This window comes from Sorex fumeus, unplaced genomic scaffold (genome assembly GCF_029834395.1).
Source record: "Sorex fumeus unplaced genomic scaffold, SorFum_2.1 ptg000178l, whole genome shotgun sequence".
Lineage (NCBI taxonomy): Eukaryota > Metazoa > Chordata > Mammalia > Eulipotyphla > Soricidae > Sorex > Sorex fumeus.
Genome location: NW_026606235.1, coordinates 577,459 through 591,797, shown reverse-complemented (window position 1 = coordinate 591,797; position 14,339 = coordinate 577,459). Strand labels below are relative to the sequence as shown.

Below are 14,339 nucleotides of genomic sequence, written 5' to 3'. Positions count from 1 at the left end.
GGCGCAGGGAGCGGACGTGGCCAGCTGTGGGGCACAGCGTCACCGCCCTCCGTGTGGACCCCGTGTAGTTCATCCCTGCTGCAGTCATGGTTTGGGACAGAGGGACCTCTGCCCCCGTGGCCTGGGTGGGGGTGTTCATGGCGGGGGTCCTCCTCTCCCCTGCCCCCCTTCCTCTGTCTCCCTGGGAAACTCCCCAGAAAGTCCCCAACTGGAGAAGGGATCACGAGGGACACTTGCATCTGGGGTCCCCTGAACACCCCACCACCCCGCCCCCGAGAGTCCCCAATCAGCCAGCAAGTGGACCCTGAGGATCACATCAACTTTATTGGCCCCGAGAGGCGCAGAGCAGACTTGCCAGGGGCCCCGCGCCCTCACCCCCAAGTCGCCCCTCCAGTCTTGGCTTCTTGTCCCGGGGCCGTCGGCTCGCCAGAGAGAGGTCCTCGGAGGGCTCCCCGGAACCCGGAGCCAGGCGCGACCTGGCAGGAGCTGCCCAGGGCCAGGCCGGCTTCATTCAAAGAAGAACATTCCTGGTGTCCGGTAGAGGCAGGGTGGCAGCCCCAGTGGGTAGCCAGAGCCTCCCTGGACAGGGAAGCCTCCGGCCACCCAGGATTCTTTGGGGTCAGCTGGCAGGGGCAGGGGGGCTCGGAGCGAGGCTGGCGGGGTGGGGGGCGCCGGAGAGGGGGCTGCTGAGGCCAAGAGGTGCTCCAGGCCCGAGTCGCTTCCCACGCAGAAGTTCAGCGTCTGCAGCCGGCACTGGTAGCTGCTCGCGATGCCCGTTTCGGGGGCCAAGATGGGCGTGGGAGTCTTGCCGAAACCCTCAGCCTCGGAGAAGCCCGCGGGAAAGCCGAACGCTGGGCAGGGGGATGGCGAGGTGCCCACGGCGAGCTCCCCGGGACCCGCGGGCTTGGGGGTGGGCATCTCCTTGGGCTCCGCCAGAGGCCGAGACCTGCTGTCAGTGGTTGCCGGGCACAGGGGCCCTGGCAGAGACCCCACCAGGCCCCCGAAGCCGAGGCCCTTAGGCTCGGGCAGCTCCAGCGGGAAGGGGCACTGCCTTCCCGTCGCGGTGCCCGGGGCACCTGCGTCCTGGCTGCCGGCTCTGCCGGCGCCGCGGCGCGCCTTGGCAGGGCCCCTGGTGCCCTCGGTGCCCGCCCGCCGGGTGAAGCGGCGGCGACGGCGCAGGAAGCTGCCGTGCTCGAACATGTCGTGGCAGTCGGGGTCCAGCGTCCAGTAGCTGCCCTTCCCGGGCTTCCGGTCGTCGCGGGGCACCTTGACGAAGCACTCGTTGAGGGACAGGTTGTGGCGGATGCTGTTCTGCCAGCCGGGCCGGTTGTGGCGGTAGAAGGCGAAGCGGCCCATGATGTAGCGGTAGATGCCGCTGAGCGTGGCCCGCTGGCCCGGCGAGCTCTGGATGGCCATGGCGATCAGGGCGATGTAGCTGTAGGGAGGCTTGGTGGGCTCAGCCGCGGGGGCCGGGGGCCCGGGCGGGGGCGGCTGCTGCATGCTGGCCGGGCGGGCTGGGCTGCGGCGGCTGGGACCACAGGGGCCGGGCAGGGCGTCCAGAGCTGGCGGCCGGCACAACTGCCCGGCTGGTTAAAAGGCCCACTGGCCCAGCCTCCCAGCCTGGAAAGGCAAAAAGGGGTGGGCCCCGGCTCGGCTGCCCTCCCTTTCCTCCCTCGCCCCCTCCCTCGAGGCCCAAGAGGGGCGGGCAGGAGAGGCCTGGAGGGGGTGGCTGAGAGCAGCCGCCAGGGGTGAAGAGAGGGGAGGGCAGGGACGAGGACGACGGAGACCCCCAGCCCTCATGCTAACGGGCTGCGTGCTGGTAGCTGGGAGCTGGGACAGGATGTGAGGCAGTGGGACAGAGATGGGACAGAAAACAGACAAACAGGCAGGGGAGGGGGAAGAGAGAGAGGGAGGAGAGAGAGAGGGAGAGAGAGAGACACAGAGAGAGAGAGAGAGAGAGAGAGAGGGAGAGAGAGAGACAGAGACAGAGAGACACAGAGAGAGAGGGAGAGAGAGAGCAGAGGGAGCAGAGGCAGAGACATAAAAAGAGGGGGCAAAAAGCAAGCTGAGGTCGAGGCATGCAAGACAGGAAACACACACACACACACACACACGCGCAAACGCACACGCACACACACACGCACACGCACACGCACGCGTGGATCGGAGGCAGACCAGACCCATCCAGAGCCATGCAGAGAGAAATAGTATACAGAAGGTTAGAATCACCGAAGCACAGATGGGACAGAGAGAGATCAGAGACGCAGACACGGGGAGGGAGGGAGAGGCAGAGAGAGCGAGAGCCCCCAGGCTTCTCAAGGCCCCCCTGGCTCCCCGCCTTCTCACTCGGTGCAGAGCCGGCAGGCCACCCTATTCCCAGGCCTCCTCGCAGTGGGTGTTCGCCGGACGGCTGCCCGCTGGCCAGGAAGGCTTCCTGACCCTTTCTGCCGAGCCCCAGCGCCCTCTAGTGTCCTGCGAAGGTAGGGCAGCCACCCGTCCAGACTTCAGCAAGTCCCTGTCTTGGTGTGAGCCCCAGTTTCCCCTTCTTGAAAGTGGAAACGGGGACCCCTCAGCTGTCTGGGCCATGGCAAGGAGCACTGGGATCCCTTACAGAAAGAGAGTCCCTGGAGAGTTGCACACAGAGAAAAGCAGGGTAAGGCTGTGGCTCTGGACTGCAGGGTGGGGTGGGAGGGCTCTATCTCTGAAGACTGCAGCCTTGGGCTGGGGGACCACCAACCCGGCACAGCTGGGCCTTCTGATAGAGGCTCAGCCTCCTCTAGCCTCTCCCACCCCCGAGGAGGGATGTTGGCCAGGCAGCGAGTGTTGCCACTCGACGAAGACCAGCTTCCTGCGCCCTCCTCGGGATGCCTTTGACCCACTGCACCAGAAAGCCGGTTTATTCGAGAAGCACAAGAGGAGACAGAGCTCATGAGTCACAGCACCAGGATTTGTATCTGGATCCTCTACCTCCTTTACACCACCCCCTTTTGTGAGGAGTAGGGATGGAACAGCCCTGAGATACACACACACACACACACACACACACGCACACACACACACACACACGCACGCACGCACGCACATGCTGAAAAAAGTGACTGTGAGCCCCAAGGGAGTAAGGACCTTGCTCTGCTCTAGCAGTTCAGTACTAGACTGGAACAGAGGAGAAGCTCAAAAAATATTTTCTGAATGAATGAAAAAAAATTAAAGATCCAATTGACCTGCATCTTCTGTTGGATCAATGCTCCCTGATAAAAAAAAGGCTAAGAGAAGTATTAGATCGTCACCTGAGTTATCTTTATTTCACTTTTGTTTTTTGGGGGACACACCCAGCAATGTTCAGGTGTTACTTCTGGCTCGGTGCTCATGGCAGTGCTTGGGGGCCCATATGTGGGGAAGGGGACGGAACCTTAGTCGGCCACATCAAAGTAAGCACACTACCCGCTGTACAATCTATTGCTCCAGCCTAAAACACCCGAGGCTAAGCTCAGTTGGGCTTACTTTTGGCTCTGCACTCAGGAATTACTCCTTGCGGTACTGGGGATGGGGACCTTGTTTCCTGTTTCACTGTCCCCCCCCCGCCCTGTTGCTGGAGATGGAATCCCAGGTGGGGCACATGCAAGGCAAATGCCCTGCCTGCTGTACTATCTCTCCGGTCCCTTATTTCTAATAGGGGCTACCCCCGCAGTGCCGGAGGGGCGTGATGCCCAGGATCACACCTGGCGATGTTTGGCCTGGAAGTGGGACCTTCAGTGCTCAGTCTGGGTAACGCAATGTTGCTCAGGCCATGGTGCTCAGGGCCACGAGGGTCATATTCAGTTTGGGAGTTTGAAGGTCTGCGTCAGTTTCTCCAAAGATGGTCTGGGCAGGCACCAAAGGTCGCATCCTCGTTTTAGAGTTTAAGTCTTCTGTTTCTTTTGTTTGTTGGTTTGGTTTTTGGGCCACACTAGGCGATGCTCAGAGGTTACTACTGGCTCTGTACTCAGGAATTACTGTTAGTGGGGCTCGAGGGACCATATAGGGTGCCAGGGATCAACCCCAGTCCAGTCACATGCTAGGCAAATGTCCAACCTGTTCCCGTTGCACTATCTTTCTGGTCTTTAAGTCATCTGGTGTTGAAAACCCTTCCCACCATACCCCCAAAGAGAAGAGACTTGTGGGAGGTGGGAGGGAGGGTCTGGAAATCCAGAGACCCTCCTCCCCACACACATACACAGAATACTCTGCCAGTAGGTGGCCCCCTCCAAACAGCCCTGAGGAGCTGACTATTGCTTGAACTCACTGCTGACTGCGGTACTGAAATTTGGGTGAAGCCACAGTCAAGTAAGAGCCCCACAGGGCACAGCGGTACCACTTTGTTATTCAGCAAATGTGCTCATGGGCTCCGGGGCAGGAAAGGCATGAGCGAGAGTGGCGTTCTACAGCCTTTCCGCATCTGCAGGTGGTGCTTGTCGTGCGGCAGCTGAAGGCCAGGCCATCCCGGCGAGGCCCCCAGAGATTGAGTCTTGTTTCCTCACCAGCAGTTCCCGGAACCTCCAGTGTAGCTGCCATTTCTGCCTGAGGAGCCGGGCCCAGGCCCAGGGCCAGTCTACCCGCTGCTGAGCTGTCAGAGGTGGGGGCTTCCACTGTCCCCCTGACCTGGGCCATGTGCGGTGAGGGGTTCCCTGGTTGCTGGCATGATGTGGGCAGGGCTGCAGGTAGTGTCAGCGGCCCGCTGCGCTGGGCACACTTGAGGGAGAGAGGCTGAGCTGGGCAGGGGGACTCTGAAGGACAGTCTGAGAGGAGGAAGCGGCTCTTCAGGCTGACTCGGCTGCAGACTCCGGGCCACAGAGCCCCCTTGGTTCAGACCCTTGGAACGAAGGAGGAGTTCTCGGGCGAAGAGGGGTTCCACCTGTGGGTGCAGGCGGTGAGCCAACCCTCTGTGGCACCCACCCCTGCACCCACCCTGAGCTTCCTGTGGAAATTGAAGCCCCCAAGGTAACTTATGTGCAGAGGCACAAACCATAGAACCTGCCAGCCTGCTGGGCTGGGGACCGTGAGGGACAGTCTGACAGGAGCTGTGCTGGGGGACTGTGACACAGTCTGTGACAGGGGCTGGACTGGGGACGGTGATGGACAAGGCTGACCGGGGCCGGCACGTGCAGTCGGCAGCTAGAGTGGAACTGACTCACGTGAACCATGATCAGCCGCTCCTCAGGCTGGCCCGGGGGCCCCGGGTACTCCTCCCCAAAGCACAGTCGGATCTTGTATTCGGGCTCCGGGCAACCATCCAGCAAGTGGGCATGCAGTTCTATGGCATGAGACAGCGGGTGTTGGACCCAGATGGGTATCCTACATGCCCCAGTGCCCACCTTGTGCACATAACCCGTGCCATGCCCTATAATCCCACCCTCACTGTGTGCCCAGGCCTTGCACCTACTTGCCGTCCTGATGCCTGTCTCGGGGGCCCATTTATGAATCGCCTTCAGCACCCAAGCTCCATGTCCTGTGCCCCTTTGCCCCAGCATTCTCTCTCTCTCTCTCTTTTTTTTTTTTTTTTTTTTTTTTTTTGCTTTTTGGGTCATACCCGGCGATGCTCAGGGGTTACTCCTGGCTTTGCACTCAGGAATCATTCTTGGCGGTGCTCGGGGGACCATATGGGATGCTGGGAATCGAACCCGAGGTGGCCACATGCAAGGCAAACGCCCTACCCGCGGTGCTATTGCTCCAGCCCCCCCCCCTCAGTATTCTCTTATGCCCACTCCATATCTACTGCCACTCTGTGCCTGGTAGTGGCATACATTGCTTGTGCCTGACCCGACACCCACATTAGGCTTAGTTTTCTAAGCCTACCCACGTGCCCATGCCCGATACTGGCTGCCCACCCCAGTGCCAGACTCCTGTTCACTTCCGGATGCACCTGCCCCAGACCGCTCCCAGTCCTGGGCACCTGGGTCCAGCCGAGGTCCCCGTCCATCCCCGTCAGCCCGCGTCCCTGCACCCACCTCTTGCCGGCCTCCCCTGCTGCCCGGCCGCGGGCTCCCCATGGCCTCACCCGCGAGGAAGCGGCGCGTGTCCAGCAGCTGGAAGGTGCGTTCGCGCTCCAGCTTGTTCGGCCGCGTGCGGTGCGGGGCGAGCGGGCCACGCCAATATACACGGCCCTGGCACAGGCGCTTGGCGAAGACGCCCTCGGGCAGCACCCACAGCAGCACGCCGCGCTCCAGGTGTGGCAGCAGGCGCCGCAGCACGTGGGCGCCGGGCGGGGGCTCCGGGAAGCAAAACTGCGCCACATGCCGGGGCCACCCCAGCAGGTGCTCTGCAGATCCGACGGCGGCCCGGGGGCACAGGTGGCAGCCCTCAGCCGTGTGCACTGTGGCCTCCCTCACCAACTCCGCGCCGTAGAACAGCCGCACGTGCAGCCAGCAGTCTGCCAAAGGGAGAGGGCACCTGAGACCTCACTGCACGCCCCCTCCAGCCCTCCCTGCAGAGGGGCTCCGGGTGCCTCCTAGGAAGGCATAGTGACTCTGTGGTACGGCCGCAGCAATAGTTGGAATGGCGGTGGTCGCAATAGCGGTGAGAGTAGGGTGGTGGTGGTGGCCGTAGCAGTAGCTGTAGTCAAAGTAGCAAGCATGGTGGTGATATGGCAGTGGCAATGGTACTGATGGGAGTAGCGTGATGGTGGTAGCAATAACAGAAGAGGAAGCAGAAGCAGTAGTAGCAGTAGCAGCTGTGGTGGGAGTAAATAGTGGTAGTAGTAGAGTAGCAGTGGCAATAGTAAGGGTGGCAGTGGTGGTAGTAGTAGAGTAGCCATGGAGGTAGTAGTAGAGTAGCGGCGGTGGTTGTGGTAGAGTATTAGCAGTGGTAGTAGTAGAGTAGCAGTGGTAGTAAAGTAGTATCAGTAGGAGTAGTAGAGTAGTGGTGGTGATAGTAATACTAGAGTAGTAGCAGTGGTAGTAGTAGAATAATAGTGGTAATAGTAGTAGAGTAGTAGCAGTGGTGTTAGTAGTAGTGGTAGTAGTAGTAGAGTATCAGCAGTGGTAGTAGTAGAGTAGCAGCGGTGGTAGTAGTAGTGTAGCGGTGGTGGCTGTGGCAGGGGGGGTTGATAGTAGTAGTAATGGTGGTGGTGGTGGTGGGAACAGTCATGGTGGTGGGAGTAGTGGCGGTAGTGGTGGGAATGGCAGATGGTGGTAGTAATGGGGGAGTACTGATAAGTCACTTTTAGTAGAAACAACTGGGAGTTGGGCTTAGGATCATCTGTACTATGGGGCACAAGCAAAGCCCTCCCAGACTCAACTTCTGGAATTCTTCTGGAGTAAGCGTCCACCCAGCAAACTTTTAATCCTGGAGGAAACAGTTGCCACCACCAAGCATGACCCTCACACGAGGTGCCAGCAGGGATCACGGCGGTGAGAGCCGTGGACTTCGCATCCCGACCTCTCACTGAGCCTCAGGGGTTCCCCAGCTGTGACAGGCAGTAGGTCCCGCAAGGGGCATGGGCGGACCGCACTCCCAGTGAGTGTCAGCTGTGGTCACTGCGGGTCTGGCTCCTGCCCTGTCTCTCCCCGGTTCTGTGCATGGTCAGCGGGCAGGGGCTCCAGCCTCCTTACCAGAGTGGCCAAAGTCCTGCCAGGGTGAGGGCATCCAGGGAAGAGACAGCTCCTGAGCTTGGTACCCTGGGGACAGAGCAGAGTGTGGCCCACCTCGTCCTGGGCCTGCACCCCTACATCCAGGTCATGCAGGGGACATGAGAGGTGAGGGGGAGCCCCGTCCTCGTTCTTACTGTGGTCAGCCAGAGGATCTGGGGGCAGGGCAGCTGGTGGCAAGGAACCCCTCTGGGCCCCTCGGGGATGCGGCTCCTCATCCTTCACGGTGGCTGATTCACAGCCATCCTGGGCGTCAGGAGAGACAGTCGTGAGGATCACAAGGGTGGGAGAGGGCGACTGTGGGCACAGATGTCCCCCGACTGTCCCATTGGGGTGGCTGGGGTGGGGTAAGACTTTGGGGTTCCCAGCCCCTGCCCCCTAACCAGAGGAAAAGAGAGAGCTGAAGACCCACTGAAGGTGATGGGTTGGAAACGAAGCTTGCAGGGAGCGAGTGCTTGGAGGGACCAGGGTGGGAGGTGCTGGAGCCATGGGACCAGCACCGGGATGGCTGCTGAGGGGCCCTAGGGATGGCGGATGGAACCCGGGTGATGGGGACAGAGAAATGAACCTCGTCAGAGATGCAGGTGAGAGGTAATGGGGCCAAGGTGGTGGTGGTGAAGGGGGTTCGGGCGGAGGGAGATGATGGAGTGATGGCAAGAGCGAGATGGGCCGAGGGCATGGGCAGGGACTGAGTGGTAGGACTGGAACTGCTCGGGAGTGGAGTAGTGGACGCTGAGGGAAGTGTGGGCAGAGGGAGGGCGGCAGGCGATGGAGGTGAGAGCGTAGTCGGGGAGAGGAAGCAGCTGCCCAGGGTGGGGACAGGGACCCACGGGGCTGGAAGGTGGGGACATGCTGACCTTTTCTGTGCTGTGGTCCAGCCCGGTCACTTCTCCAGGGGGCGCCTGCTGGCTCTGGAAATGGCCCTTCTTTTCAAGGGGAGCAAAATCCTGGGGAACTGGATGGAGTAGAGTGACCTGGTTGCCTTCTGGGTGACAAGAGAGAACCCTCCCTCTCCACCAGAATGATCCCAGACACGAGTCCCTCCCTGCAATCCTGGGCACGCCTGGCTCTCTCTGGGCCTTGGTTGCCCCCTTCTTGAATGGGGAGAGAACTGGGGTTGGTCTGTGAGGGGCTGAGCGACCAGCCCAGGACGCGCGGCTCCGGAAGCCCACCACATCCCATCCATCTGGCAGAGTGGTAAAGTGAGCTCGGCTCAGCCGCGTGGCAGGGGCAGCGATACCTGGCCGGGGGGCTCCATCTGACACAATCCGGTAGACCTTGTAGGGGTCGTCACAGTCCAGCTGGCTGCTCTCCCGCACCTCGAGGAAGTCGGTGCTCTTGTTGAGGGCACAGCGGAGCCGCGTTTTCCAAGCAGGGGGGTCCTCCTTGTCAATGCCCTCCTGGTGTTTGCCCTTGTATATGGCCCAGGCCTGGGGGTAAGCAGGGGGCGTTTGGGGGGAACAGCCTGGGAAGGCAGCAGCACCCCGTGGAGGGGGAGGACGGCTTTGCCTCCCACCCTTCTCTGAACACCCCCATGTCCTTCCCTCTCACACACATATTCTGGAAATTTTTTTTTTTCTTTTTGGGTCACACTGGGCGTTGCTCAGGGCTAACTCCTGGCTCTGCACACAGGAATCACTCCTGGAGGTGCTCGGTGGACCATATGGGATGCTGGCAATCAAGCCCGGGTTGGCTGCGTGCAAGGCCGCCCTACCCGCTGTGCTTCACTCCAGCCCCATATTCTGGAAAATTTAAAAAATTTAAAATTCTGAAAACTATTGGGGGATATACCAGGCTGTCCTTGGAGGGGCTGTGTGGTGCTGGATTTGGGGTTCCCCACATACAAAGCATGTACTGCAGTCAATTGAGCTATTTCCCTGTTCCCTTGGGAGCTGCTCTTAATTACCAGAGCTAGAGGTTCAGGGCTGAATGGGGGAACACTATGACATGGTCCCTGTTTCCAAGGAACTCAAGTCTAAAGGATGCAAACAGCTGAGTTTATTACAACTTCCAAGGAATGGATTGTGATCAACAAAAGCTAGAGGGAGGTGAGATAAAAAACCCATGGTAGCGATTTGCTATCCGGAGAAACATCAAACAAAATCCTGACCCATTGACACAGATGATTAAGAAAAGCAAAGTTAAGAGGTGGAACGGGGTGGGGGGCGGCTGGAGCAACACACAGCCGGTAGGGCGTTTGCCTTGCACGTGCCAACTCGGGTTCGATTCCCAGCATCCCATATGGTCCCCTGAGCACCTCCAGGGGTGATTCCTGAGTGCAGAGCCAGGAGTAACCCCTGTGCATCGCCAAGTGTGACCCAAAAAGCAAAAAAAAAAAGAGGTGGAACGGTAAAACAGATAGAAGATAATATAGGAGAAAAATCTACAGGCAGAGAGGGTGCTTCTTAAATAGAACTTCAAAGGCATGAACCACGAGGCCAAAAAAAAAAAAAAAACTGTAAAAAATCCACAAAGAAACAAAAACCAAATCAGCAAGAAACCAAAATCTAGAAGCTACAAGAAACTTCTGCAAATCAACAAGAAACAGAACATTCCTCATCACACCCCTGCAAGAAAAAAATTTCCCTAACAAAGGAGAAGAACAGTTTCCAGTACAGACACGAAGGGCAGCAGATTATATGATCCCATTTATAAGAAATCTTCAAAATAGAACATTGTTAGGAAATAATTAGTGATTGCCGGCTGCTGGGGAGGGTGGAGCAGAGAGTAACCATACAGGAAGCAGAGTTTCTTCTGGTGCTAAAACCACTCTGGTGTTAGCATGGAGATAGCAGCTTGACTTTGAGAAGATCCTAAAACCCTGCACTGGGTTCATTTCCTCAAAAGGATGAATTGTAGAACATGTGAATTATAACTCAATAGAAAAATCTACGTGGTTAAAAAACAAATTCGTGCTTTACGAAGGAAGCTGGATACGTAGAAGCACACAAGAAAGTCCTTAAACTCACTGGTATAGACAGATGCAGATAAAAATAGGAGCTGCCATCTCCAAGTTGACCAAGACCAGGGCTGGTCAGGATGTGGACACGATGGGCGGAGCTTGGCACAAGAAAGTGCTTCTGGGTGGTGACCTTAAGGGAAAGTCTCTTCTCTGAGCAGAAATTTCAATTCCAAAGGAATTCTCACAGATGCAGGGACATCCACAGCAGGGTGACTTGGTGTCAGAGAGGGACCTGTGTCCCTTCTGAAAAGGACTATTATGGCAGTAAGGAGAACAGGAGATCAGGAAAAAGAAACTGTGAATATCCTCCAGGCCAAGTTTTTATTCTAGGGACCCAGGGTCCCTGAGGGGGTTGGAAGTCGGGTGTGGGGGGGAGTTAGTGTGTTAAGGGATGGGTCAAAACAGCTGGAAGGGGGGGGGGCTGGAGCGATAGCACAGCGGGTAGGGTGTTTGCCTTGCTTGTGGCCAAACTGGGTTCATTTCCTAGCATCCCATATGGTCCCCCGAGCACTGCCAGGAGTAATTCCGAGTGCAGAGCCAGGAGTAACCCCTGTGCAATGTCAGGTATGAACCAAAAAGCAAAAAAAAAAAAAAAAAAAGCAGCTGGAAGGAAGTGGGGGACAGCCCTCAGTATTTCCCGCCTCCGAACAGCACATACATCTCTATCTAGGAACAGATCATGCAGCCAGATGCTCTACACTAACTAAGTACACCCTGAGTAGTGCTTAGCATTCCCAGGGAAAGTTGTGGCAGTGGGTGGGGGTGGGGGAGCAGAAGGGAGCAGGGGTGAGTTGAGGGAAGCAGAGCTGGAGCTGCCTGCACGCAGCTCCTCTGAGAAGCAGCTGTTTGCGCTGAGCACGAGGGGTGTTGGCCAGGCAAGGAAAAGTGTTCCAGGCAGAGGGAAGCACGTGTGCAAAGGTCTGGCCGTGGACCGAGATGCGAAACATTTAGAAACCGAAAGAACCGTGGAGCCGGGTGTAAAGTTGAGGTGGGTCGTGGAGAGAGATGAGGCCAGGGAGGAGCCATTTCTGCAGGGCTTAAGGTCGTGGTGAGGAGGTGGGACTTTATCCTGAGGACACTGGGGAGCCACAGAAGGATCCTGAGGATGGGAGTGTCAAGGCAAGAGGGACACTTAGATCCCTCTGAGCAAGATGAAAGCAGTGGCTGGAGTGGTGGAGCGCTTGCCCTGCATGTGGCCAGCTGACTCGGGTTCGATCCCTGGCACCCCACACAGTCCCCTTAGCATCGCCAGGCAAGTCCCCTAAGCACCACCAGGCATAATTCCTGAATGCAGAGCCAGGAATAACCCCTGAGCCTCACTGGGTGACCCTCCCCCCAAAACAAAAACTATGAAATCTAGCAAATAACTGCAACATGCACAGAACAAGAGGGTATTAAGCCGAGGGAAATCATCCAGAGGGAGAGGGACAAACGCAGAATGAGCTCTCTCAGGCGTGGAGCATAAGGAAACCGAGTAAGGGCATCACAGATGGCCAAGGTCCTTCCTCCGTGGTAAGACCCCGGGTCTGCCCAGGGGGCAGGGTGGGGGCAGGGGGAGACCTCGGGACTTTGGTGGATGGACATTGGCACTGTGGGTGGATGTGGAGTTGTAACATTATACACCTGAAACGCTAACATTAACAGAATTTTACATCACGGCGCCTGAATAAAACTGAGGGGAGAGAAAACTCCCTCTGAGGGACCGAGGGGGGATGAGGAATGGGTGATGCAAGAAGCCATGGGCACTGTGGCAGTGGGGAGGGAGTGTCTTGGGGAGTAATGGTGGCAATGGGTCCAAGCTGCAGGACTGGAGGAGGCACCACTGGTCTCAGTAAGGGATCGGGATGAGGTTGGGACAGCAGTGACAGGTTGGGGCACCTGCCCTGTGTTCGGCTGTGTGGGCCTCATCTCCCACAGGGGAAAGGGGAGTGAGTAGGGGGGAGCTGAGGTGTGTGGTCCGGAGCTGTGCTGAGTGGGAGAGGTTTGGGCCACTGAGGCACAGTGTCCAGAGGCCCCTGACCAGGAAGCGTGGGGCTCAAGGCTGTGGTGGTGGAAACGCAGCAGAACAGGAATTTAAGGGATTCAAGCACAGAAGGAGATTGGAGGGTGCGGGTCTCTGGAAGAGGAGAGGCTGGGGTTGGAGGCTGAGAAACATGGACCAAACCGGGAAGAGGAAACTGAGGCAGGTGAGGATGAGAGGTAGGGACAGAGGTTCTGAGAGCATGGAAGAGGGAGGGACCCCAGCCTCTGCCCCCCCAGAGGTCAGAGTAGACAAAGGCAGTTGATCCCAGCCTTAAATCTAGTAACTGGAGAATTGGGCAGCAGCTGGGGCGGAGATGGCGGTGGGGATGGGATCAGGAATCGGGGGCCGGCAGAGATCAGGGGGGCTGAGGTGGAGGCGTCTGTGCGTGGGGTGGGCTGGCCGCTGCTTACGCTCAGGGCAGAGGTTCCCGCGTTTAAACTTTCGGTGGGCGAGAGCCTGCCCGGGGCAGAGAGTGAGTGAGGATTGAGCAAGGGAAGCGACGCCCTGCGGGGGAGGGGACCCCTGAACACGCTTTCAGCGGGGAGTTGCCGGAATTTCCAGCCCGCAGTTGGCGGGCTGTCTGATTTCGCCCTGGGGAGTGGTGCAAAGAGGCATCGGGAAGAGCCCAGGCGGTGTCCAGGGGCGTCCGAGTGCCCCTTCGGCAGGACTTACCCTGAAGAGCGCCGCGTCCCGCTGCGCCCGGTAGTCCTGCTTGGCCGCGTGCTTCCAGGGGATGCGGAACACGGTCTTGGCCGCGTCCTCCCAGCGCAAGCCCGCGTAGCGCCCGCTCTCGATCTGCGCCACCAGCCAGTCGCGGAGACGCAGGGGTCGCGGGCCGCCGGGGCCCTGGCCCTCCGCCGCGCGCCAGGGGTCGCGGGCCATGCGCGCGGGCCATGGGCGCGGGCGCGGGCGCGGCCACCTGCAGGGTGCGCGAAAGCGAAAGTCGCCGGGGCCCGGCCGGTCGGGTTTCACTTTCATTTTTTGGGCTCCCCGGGCCGGCCCTTTCGAGGTCGCTGGGCGCGGAGGGCGGACGCGCGGGTGCGGGGAGTTTTCCTCTTCCCAGGAAAGCGGGCGCTTTGGGCTTCTTTCTCGGGATCGGCGGGGAGGGGCTGGCAGGGTTTCAGGGCTTCTCACTTCTCCCAAAAGACCCGGGGACACAGAGGCAGCTAAGGGCGCCTTCTCTACTGCCCACCTCTTCCAGAGCAGCACGCAGGGAGCAAGCAAGCTCTGAGCACCACCAGGTGTGCCCTCCAGCCCCCCTCCCCCCACACACAGGCTCTTGGGTCAGACATATAGTTCCCTGGCTGAGCACGTGCTTCACATGCTGCAAGCACCTTTGGGTGACCCCCACCGTTGCCCCCCTCCTTTCCCCCACCCCCATCTTGCATATTCTTAGCCTCTGCCTGCAGATCTGCAGAACCAGATTTTCTGGCCAGGAAGCCCAGCAACCCATTCTAAGGAACCCCAGTCCCAGGGGACGCTCCCAGCTCTGTGCACAGCCACACTCGAGTATGATTTCCTTCCATAAAGCCCTGACACACCCATGTACTGGCTGACCCCCACAGTGCCAGGCTTTGCTAGAGCCTTTCCTGCATTTACTGCTTCTGAGAGGAGGTTCTGAGAGCACCAAGTTCTGTAACAAGGTTCTAAAGAGGTGCCAAGCTCCCAAGAGGCGAAAATCTCTTCGTGGGATTCGAACCTGTGTCCCTTGGCACCAGGAGCCTACCCCGCC

General features: G+C 58.8%; 2 protein-coding genes across 2 annotated transcripts; both read right to left on the bottom strand.

Annotated features, from left to right (window-relative positions):
* Positions 1-394: 394 nt before the first annotated feature.
* Positions 395-1,689, bottom strand: LOC130017184 (forkhead box protein S1-like). The gene has a single exon (XM_056107890.1). The coding sequence runs from the start codon at positions 1,498-1,500 to the stop codon at positions 508-510; it is 993 nt and encodes a 330-aa protein (XP_055963865.1). The 5' UTR covers positions 1,501-1,689; the 3' UTR covers positions 395-507.
* Positions 1,690-3,287: 1,598 nt separating this feature from the next.
* On the bottom strand, positions 3,288-13,515 carry LOC130017132 (interferon regulatory factor 4-like). The gene is made up of 8 exons (XM_056107830.1): positions 13,280-13,515; positions 8,863-9,052; positions 8,480-8,577; positions 7,760-7,868; positions 7,587-7,652; positions 6,035-6,406; positions 5,172-5,290; positions 3,288-4,891 (listed from the first exon to the last, which is right to left on the bottom strand). Exons 1-8 carry the CDS (start codon positions 13,487-13,489, stop codon positions 4,607-4,609), a joined length of 1,449 nt encoding a protein of 482 aa, XP_055963805.1. The 5' UTR covers positions 13,490-13,515; the 3' UTR covers positions 3,288-4,606.
* Between the last annotated feature and the right edge of the window lie 824 nt (positions 13,516-14,339).